Source organism: Musca autumnalis, unplaced genomic scaffold (genome assembly GCF_047663935.1).
Source record: "Musca autumnalis isolate F117 unplaced genomic scaffold, ASM4766393v1 scaffold_1, whole genome shotgun sequence".
In the NCBI taxonomy this organism is placed as follows: domain Eukaryota; kingdom Metazoa; phylum Arthropoda; class Insecta; order Diptera; family Muscidae; genus Musca; species Musca autumnalis.
Genome location: NW_027411644.1, coordinates 72,818,714 through 72,828,588, shown reverse-complemented (window position 1 = coordinate 72,828,588; position 9,875 = coordinate 72,818,714). Strand labels below are relative to the sequence as shown.

Here is a 9,875-nt window from a genome sequence, read left to right as displayed (position 1 = left end):
TTTGTTTAAAATTGTTTATTTCGTCTTCTTTATTATTTTCTATTCACAATTATTTATTGCAAGCGAGCGGGGTGCGTTTGTTCTTATGTGTGTCTCTATTGGAACTAGTTGTAATAACTGGTTTTAATAACCTCGTTGGTCAATCGCTATCACCAATGCCCCCACACATAATAACAACAACGCCCCACTCTCTTATGTACAAGAGAGTAACATAATTATCTGAATTATCTTAGATACTAATTGCTTACAAGATAATTCTACTTACACTAGCTATCAATTAAAATAGCACTACTCTAACTATTAATACTACAATATGTATGTATGTATCTGTCAAAACAAAACAAATACAGCTGTTACAGATATTGCCACATATCAAACATTTAATATTTTTTATCAATTACCAAGTATTTTTAAAGTGGATTGTTGATAAAAATTATTTTTCGTTTTAGAAATATTAATTTAATTTAAAATAAAGTAATGTTTTATAAAAAAAATTACGAATTTAGTTATTGCAAAATTATTTGTAAATAAAATAACGCAAATTATATTTTCAAGGGTTCACAAAATGCGGCACTATTTTCAATTTTCAAACTTGTGAACCCCTCTTCACTTTTTTCGCTCCTCCCTTGTCATTTGTGATAGGTCGAGACGTGAGAAGTGAGCTGCAACTCACTCGTGAGAAGCTCCCTACGTGAGTATTCATGATCGCTATGATTTACTCTGGAGAGTTCTAAAACATTCTTTTTCAATTAAGGAACTACTCATAGGTCACGTAGGTCCAACAGCCAAGCTTGTGCAGTCATAGTCTGAGTATACATAGCTGTTGGCAGAGCTGACTTATTCTTGTTTACTTCTTTGGATTAGTAAACTTGTGCTCTGTTCCAGAACCTCCAAAAGTCTACTATAATTGAAAATTTGACAAGTTATTCCTTTTTAAATTTGAGAAAGAATTAAAAAAACAAAAATAGTAGAATGTTACAGGATCTTGAACAGAGCAATCGGGAGTTTATTCTCATATTCTTCGGGTTTTTGTCGCGTTTTTTCCTTAACTCAATTCTTTCTAAATCAATTTTTCAATTTCTCTTACGGTCCTCTTTTAGGAGGCCAACAGATTCGCCTCGACGATCCGAGAATCAAAGACACTCATCTCCCAAATCTGCATAGCTATCTTGCGCTTCTCCGATTTTTTTAACTTGTTTTGTGTGATCCCCAAATAGTTGCATTACCAAAAACCAAACCCTCTTCAAGAAAGAAACACACAAGTTTTCTTTCGTTAGGTAATAATAATTTTGTGTATGTTTTTGTTTGTTGTTTTTGATGTTTGTTTTATTTTAAATTCTAAATATAATTATAAATTATTTTTAATACATGTACATTAATGCGTTTTTGTTTTCTTTCTTTTTTCTTGTTTATAATCATAAAGTTTATTAATTTCCCATTTTTTTCTTTGCAATTTAGTTTTTGTTCCGCTTTCGTTTTCATTAATTTGCAATTCATAATTTTGTCTTCTAAATTGGTTTTGTTTTGTTTTTATACACAATATATGTTATAGACTACATACATATTTTTTATATTTAAATTATATATCGTTTAATAATAATTTTCTTTATGCGATTATATATCGCTTTTTTTGGAGTCGAGGGTTATGAAGAAAATTATTTTCACATTTGCTCGTGCATCTCGCAATTATTAAAAAACATAAACAAAGGAAAAATGTGTCAATGCTTATTGCGTTTACAGTGTGAGAGGAGGTGTGGTTAAAGTTGTCGACTTAAGCATTGAGTATCAAAAAAAAAAAAAAAAAATAAAACATAAAATAGTATTAACAAAAATAGTAGTTACAATTTCTTCTTTTCCGTCTTCATCACCAGGGTCTAATTTAAAAAAAAAAATCCTTAAACTCAATTTCAACAAGAAAGGATAAACATATAAATGGAGTAGAAAAAGTGGGGCATTGCAGCTATAAACAAATATAAAGCCAAAGGAAAAACCACTACAATTTGTGTTTTTTGTTTATTTTTCTTTTTTTTATGGTAAAAAACATTTTCAGTCCACCTTCAAAATATAAAGAGTTAAGAGTTTTTCTTTGTTTTCTTTCTCTATTAGATCATCTTCAAATATATAAAATTGAGCCTTAACATCCTTTTATTCAGTAGACGACGTTTTGTTGCGTTCTTCAAGGAATTTTAAGCGCCGCTTTCTTAACTCATTTATGTGTTCGGCTGTACTATCGATTTCCTTTGAGGAGGAGGGGGATTGTGAAGTGTCTGTTGTTGCTGTTTTTGTTGCTATATGATCGTCTTCCTCACCACCCAAATCTTCTATGGTTACTTGATTGTGTTTGGCAACTGGAATTTCTTTACTTTCTTCAGTTTTGATTGGCGTTTTTGTTGGTGATGATGTTGCAGCAGTTGTCGCCGCTGTTGCTGCTGCTGCGGCGGCGGCTGCTGCAGCTGCTGCCGATGATGTTGTTGGTAATTCATCAGCTTTGATTTCTGTTACCTTTGCAGCTATTTCGGGTGTTGTAGTTGTTACATCACTTGGCCTGCTGGGTGGTGTTGCAGTAGATGCCGCGGCTGCAGCAGCTGCTGTAGTGGGAGTATTTATTGGGACACTACGGGGAGCTACTATTTGATAGTTCTGCATTAAGACATTGGCTGCATCCAGCATAAGTTGGATGTTGCGTAAAAGCTGCAAAGATAGAAAGAAGGTTTTTAGCTTAAAGTGGATATAAATATATGTGGCACCCCAAAGAAAATGTATCCGTAACCGCAAAATCTGGGGGTTGTTGGTTACCATTCGATATCTTAAACTCTTGATTCCTTACGCCTTAAATATTCGCTAACACTTTGAGAACTGATTTACCTTATAATACGTTACAAAAATAACCCCTTGAAATCATCTGAATTCTTAAGTGCCACGCACCTTTAACCTCAATAACCTTTTGGGATCTCCCTCCTTCTCAGAAGGACTAGCTTGAAGTGTTTGAAATCACTGGATTTGTTTGCGCATCCATTCCCGTGCATTCCAATAATTCCACATTAAGTCATTGGGCTTTAAATCTTCTTTGGAAGTCTGCGAACCTTGCAAATAGGAGACTTGTTAAGGCCTCCTATTGCCAAATAAAACCATGTATAGCCTCCTACTGCAAGCAGAAAACCATGTAAGGCCTCATATTGCAAATAGAAGACCTTGTACGGTCTCCTATTGCAAACAGAAGACCTTGTACGGCCTCCTATTGCAAACAGAAAACCTGTTAGGACCTTCAATTGTAGATAAAAGAGCTGTTAAAACCTTTTATTGCAAATAGAATACCTGTTAAGGCCTCCTGTTTCAAATAGAAACCTGTCAAGGCCTCCTATTGAAAAAAGAAGACCTATTATGACCTCGTATTGCAAACAGAAGACCTGTTAAGGCCTTCTATTGGAAATAGAAGAGTTGTTAAGACTTCCTACTCCGAATGGAAGACAAATAAAGGGTTCTTATTGCAAATAGAAACCAGTTAAGGCCTCCTATCGCATGTAGAAACCAAAGAAGAAGAGTAGCTTAACATCTACATCCTGATTAATAGCTGTAGTTCAGGTTAAAGGCCCAAAATTAGCCCGCTTTTGGAAGGTCATAACTGTCTGGTCTTGGCGACTTTAATCCTCATCATGAGTTGTGCCATTCGGTCCTAGTTAATGGCCACAGGAGTATATCGCTAGATGAGCACATTAAAAGCTCTACGTTTTGCACGATCAAGGAGGACGCCCCTGCCAGAGATAGCGGAGAGTGTCACAGTTCGCCAGACATAACCATCATCACCTCTGAACGCCTCACTTTCACTAATAATGGGAAATCTAATTGGCCTAATTTCAGAAAGTTCACTAATCACCGCTTCAGAGATCTGCCCAACCCTTCCGATGTTCGGGCAGCAGAAAGAAAGTTTCGCAACATTACCGAAGTGAGACCAAATATCCAGGCAAAGGCAGCGGGACTAGCATATGAGCGTGAGCCAACGAAGACAAGAAACGAAACACGAAGTCAAAAGGTTCGTCGGTGAGCACAAGCGGCTAGATCATCTATAGAGTTGCAAGCTTGGAGTTGAAATAAGTGAATTGTGGGCAACGGTAAAATTACTCCCCAAAACTCTGGGAAGAATGTTGACTGATCCGTAGAGGTCCGCAAGTTATTTTAATCGACAGTTTTTGAACACCCTGGGAGTGAGAGGGCGAAGAGAAGAGAACAACATCGCATTAGATCGCTTCCTGTCGAGGATGAACCACCACAATTTACATTGGATGATGTTGCGAACGTCAACAGGAACGCTAAGTCATCCAAAGAGTTGGATCCTGATGAAATCGCCATGTTAATGCTGAAATAGCTGGATGTGCCGGGAGTAGTGTATCGCACTAAAGTTCTCAACCTGTCGCTAGCCACTCATATCGTTCCCGAAACCTGGGAAAATGGGCAGGTTGTTTCCGCTACTGAATCCAGGCAAGGAAAGGTGGATCTTACAGACCGATTTCGCTTTTGTCTTCCGTAGCAAAGATCCCTGAGGCTTTAGTCCTCCCCAGCGTCAGAAATAGATATCCAGCTGCCGATCATCAGCATGGATTCCGTAAGCAGTACATCACGATAACAGCCCTGCATGGCATCTCCACACACATTAGTCGAGGACTCAACTAGAGCAAGCCGTGTAATAGAACAGTGATGGTGGGGAACAAGAAGTCCAAACCCGTGAATGAAACAGGGAGTTCGCCAAGGTGGGAAATGTTTAGCCTCTACCTCTCCTGTATTTTGCCCCCTGCAAACTGTATTGAGATCGTTCCTTATGCGGATAATTTTAAGATATTGGGCCGGTACAGCAACATAATGGTATGCTTTCTTTGCAGTACTTGCTCGGGTGTTACCGTGAAAGCCATCCAAATGACCATATGATGGATATAGAAAGAGACGTCTAACGTTACAAGGGAGAACCTCTAGATCAACAAACCCATAAAGCAGGTTGAATAGCATTCACACAGATGCAGCCGCAGATGCCATAAACAACTATCGTCCTCGGAGAACATTCCCCATCTCTACCACGACAAACCAGAGTAGTTTTGGCTCAACTATGCTCGGGATGATATAGCCGTTCGAATTCCTATAGGGCAAGGATCGAAGACACCATGCAAAACATCTTCACCTTTTCAACTGCCCTGCAAAGCCTACCCAATTTACTACAGCAGATCTGTGGTGACATCCCATCGAAATAGATACATTCCTAGAACTGGAAATAGATCCAGAAATGTATGTAGCTCATAATGAAGTAGTCCTGGAGGTTCTTAGACCAGAGCAGCCTCGGAAGTGCACCCATTTTCTACATCCATTACAACTTACGGGCGTTGACATGCGCTGGATGCGGATATTGCAAACGGAACAGATCCGTGGCCTGGGATTCTTATCTATCACAGCACAGATAAAAATAAATCGGAGCACGCATTCTTATATAAATTGCCGCTAGCATGGTGGAAAAATACACACACAACCCGGTGCATAGAACCGGTCGCCGTGGGATTAAAACTTCGAGGTGTCCTTAGCTCTGGTGTCTCTAGCAACCACCTTGGATCTCATGTTTGCTGACTTTAAATCCAACACTTGGGTTCTAGCATGTCAAATCTTTAACTTTGAGGATACACTATCCTTCGGAAGTTCCTCGCACAGCTTGGGGTGCCTGCGTTCCTTGGCTACATAGCGAATTGTGTAACTTTATAGGTGTGCGCATTTCGTAAGTTCGATGTTTATTAGAACCTGGTTAACTCATGTTTTAAACCACTGTATGCAATGCTTTACTAACCTCTTTCTGATCTCCAAAAAATGGCCCTTATGTTCTTGAGTATTTCCTGAGGTGCCCCCATTTCTTGGGTTCAAAGAATACTACATCGCGTGCGTTAAACCTTTCGTAATGTGTTGGCATCTCTGCTATATAGGAAGTAATGCGCTTATATTACGCATTCGAGATCCTGATACCCTTATTTATGCCCACGGCCTACAACTTTTTGGAAACCCCATTCAGATTTTAGAATGAATCACTAGACCTTGTACAAAACACTTGGTTCTAATGTGGTGTCCGATTCTGCAGGATACTTTGCATATTAATGTACTCTTTAGATTCTTGTCGACACAACCCTTATGTTAGCCTGGTGGTTCCTTGCGCATTTTTACTCTAATTCAATGGCTGTGAACCAATATATTACTCGCTTGTTAGTGTAATTCCTAGCTAACCTCTCTCGCCTTTCTCGATCATTATTTTAAAATCTTTAAAACCTTAACCTTTGCAAACAATAACTAGCGTATCCATATAATCGAATATTTATTTTATATATTTTTTTAAGGAAATGCTCCATACCCATGATGTATAGATTATTTTTAGTTTTAAGTAGTTAGTATATGTATGTATGTATATACGCCATTAAAACATGATTTAACTATGTAATTAAATAGGCCATTAGGCTTAATTATTATGAATAAATTGAATTGAATTGAAAAAAAAAAATTGAAATTGAATTGAATACCTACCTTTATACGTTCTTCAACGTTTTTCCTTTCATTTCCTTCCATAGCTTTAAGCTCTTCATCGGTAAATGTTGTTAGATCTGGTGGCATGGGTGGTGGGGGTACAGCATATGGAGCCACAAAGGGAAATGGTGGTGGCATCATAAATGGTGGAGGCATCATGGGTAAGCCAGCAAAGTTTGGTAAACCATTGGCACCAGAGCCCGCCAAATTAGGTACTGCGGTTGGTGCTAGGCCAGCTAGAAAGCCAAACAAAAGTTAGAAAACATTTATTTTATTTGTGTAAATAAAATTAACCTACCATTTGCCACCAATTGTTCGAAAGGATTTGGTGTAACAGTGGCTGGTATCGTTGCTCCAGTAGTATCCGCCGGATTGGGCACCAACGTTGCAGGAATTGGTACCGCTGCACCATTAACAATTGCAGCTGGTATTATGGGTGCAGCCACAGCAGCTGCTCCTGCTGCTGGTGGTACAGCAATTCCATTAGCTGCAGCAGCAGGTGCGGCTGCTACATTATTATCTTCTTGCCTGGGTAATGCTGTGGAATTTGTTGCCGGTGCCCGTAGTATATTCAAACGACATGTGGGACATGTCTGTTGCCGCTGGAACCATGACCGCAAACATGTTGTATGGAATATATGACCACATGGCAATTTCTTTGAATGATTAACCATATCTTCACGGCATATAATACAAATGTTATCCGATAATCTTAGCTCTTCAGGTGTAGCATCAGGATAGAGGGTATTCATGTTACGTATAGCACGTCGGGACATTATAACATCGCTTAGGGCTTTCTTAAAGTTGCGTATTGTAAAGAACATTGGTCGGAATACAAACATGGGTAGGGCATAGAATTTTGCCATTATCACCACAAACAAAACATACAGGATAACTTTGATGAAACCAATGAAGAGTTCGGTGTAGAGTAAGAAAACTGCCTTATTTTCCCATGGGGTGTCGGTACGCATTTCAGCAGCATGTAAAACATATTTGATAGCTGTACTGGCAACCACTGTTAATAGAATGGCATATTCAAATCCAAATACTAACTGCACGCTAGGACCACGCGCCAGTGCCGAGTTGTAAGCATGCATTAGCAGCATATAATCTAATGTGCCCAATACCATTAACAAACTGGCCACACGTATATGGAAAAGCCAACCAAGGACTGGAGAACGTTCCATCTGGAAATAGAGAAGGTAATTAAATAAAATATTTATAAATTATATAAAAAAGTCAATAGAAAGTGTATGTGATATTGCCACTTAGCCGGAATTTTAAGTATATATATAAAATTCAGATGAAGATAGAACTTAACGGTGCTATACAGCTGCTGAAAAAATGACGAAGGGGTTTTGGATTAATCCGCCATGGTTTCTCACATCTTGCCTTCGCATTCGTGAAAATGCCTACTTTTCATTACAAATATCTTTCAAGATGTTATGAGGATGGCCGGAAACTTTTCCATTTTTTTGTAATTGTTGCTGTTTTCATTACAGCAAACACAAACTCGTACACATCATATGCAAACGAAAGGTAGTACACATCAACAACAACTTGTTCTGCTTTTATCAATTACCTGTAGTTCAAAGTTGCAAATCATACAACAACGACAAACAAAAAACACATTAAAATAAAGCTCGCCTGATAACATATGACGACTTTACCAGAACAATAACAACAACACAAAAATGTGTGCCCCTTAAAACCATGTAGAAGCGATAAACTTCATTATTTTTTGTTTGTTTTGAATACTTACAAAATCTACACGTTCTTCGGCCAACCAATGGAATGATTTAAGAAACAATAGAACCGTAAACAGGGCCACAAATCTTGGATTGAAATCATCCCGAAACACGGTAAAGGCCAAGCAAGTTTCCGTCAGGGCATACCAGAAACGTTCTAATAAATGTTCAAATTCTGCTGCTCGCAATGTACCCAAAAAGATCTGTTTAGAAAGGAAGGGAGAGAAGTGAGTTCGTTTTACTGAATAAGCTCCAATTAACACTTACCTTTCGCAACAATTTACCAAACATAAAAACAATGGCAAAGAATTGAATGTAAATCACCTGCAAATATACAAATAGTTTCAAGCAATGAGGTCATTCATATCTCACACATTCTATCCGTGTACATATAGTAACTATATAGAGCGTAAATGAGGGCGCCCTCTGCCACCCACCGCACCGCCACCCAACAACCACTTGTCATCCATCTCATTTCGAGACTATGACTCTTGAGATGATTTTTATGATGCACTTACCGCCATTGATGCATTCGATTTGGTGATGTACACTACTGCCGGATAGAATTGCTTTTTCTGATACCAAGCATTTCCAATAACGGCACTGGTCAATGCCATACATATGGCCGAGAGCAGCAACTGCATGATGGTACTGTTGTTTATACGCACAGCCCAATGGCTGATCGACACCAAAAATATGTTAATCTTGCTTTGTTATTAACTTCTCGTTCGCCCTTTAAAAAGTTAGAGACCATTTAAAATTCATAAATATTTAGATCGGACTTCTCGACGAGGGTTCATTTGACAATTGATGAGGAGACGACGTCGGTCGGTCAGTAACCAGTTAATATGTGTAGTTCCAATAAGGTGAGAAGTTTTTGGATGAAAAAAAAACAAAAAATTTTGTCAATCAGAAATTGTTCGCTCTTTAAGTATTTAGACACTCGTTATTTGGTTAGTAATGTTAAATTATTGTTTAACTCGCGTTTTATTGCTGTCCGCAGTCGGAATATTTATTAATTCGCAATTAGAATTAACAATTTAAGCGAAATAAAATGAAAAATATATAAAATTACTTCTTTCTTTTAGATGTACGTGTCCACAGATAAATTATCTACGTCAAATTCATTCTAGGGTTGCCAAATAATCCGGTGCTGGTGTAAATAAAGGTATGATAAGTAAAATAACAACACCGGACATGAAAATAAAACAAGGTTGCTATAGTTTTGTTAAGACGAAAATACATCCGACGTTTGAGTAATAATGGCTATATCACACCATATGTTTTTAACATGTATGATAGAGTTGTATAGTTCACGAACGAACTAGTTCAATTGAACGATTCATTGAAAAGAGCGTACGAACTAGATCAGTCGATATAGTTCATTATAGTTCACTGAGCACCGACGACCAAATAGGGAACGATTCAGCACGACGTTCACAAATCAGAAGTGACGACGTCGTCAGAGTTAACTGTTTACATTTTGTATTTTACTCACATATGAACACACAACTTTACTCATCGTAATTTTAATAATTTCATTTATTTTTAAACTTAAATAATTACAAATTAAAAGTTTTAAAAATT

At 37.9% G+C, this 9,875-nt stretch overlaps 1 protein-coding gene across 2 annotated transcripts; it reads right to left on the bottom strand.

Annotated features, from left to right (window-relative positions):
• Positions 1-9,630, bottom strand: sip3 (septin interacting protein 3). Of its 2 annotated transcripts, none has more exons than XM_073981293.1 (7): positions 9,364-9,630; positions 8,807-9,069; positions 8,556-8,612; positions 8,303-8,491; positions 6,839-7,727; positions 6,541-6,776; positions 1-2,691 (listed from the first exon to the last, which is right to left on the bottom strand). In XM_073981293.1, the coding sequence occupies exons 2-7, from the start codon at positions 8,930-8,932 to the stop codon at positions 2,146-2,148; spliced, it is 2,043 nt and encodes a 680-aa protein (XP_073837394.1). In that variant the 5' UTR covers positions 8,933-9,069; positions 9,364-9,630; the 3' UTR covers positions 1-2,145. The 2 variants fall into 2 exon arrangements, with proteins under 2 accessions (XP_073837394.1, XP_073837405.1); XM_073981304.1 differs by having other exon boundaries at positions 8,807-9,021; positions 9,364-9,581.
• Positions 9,631-9,875: the final 245 nt, after the last annotated feature.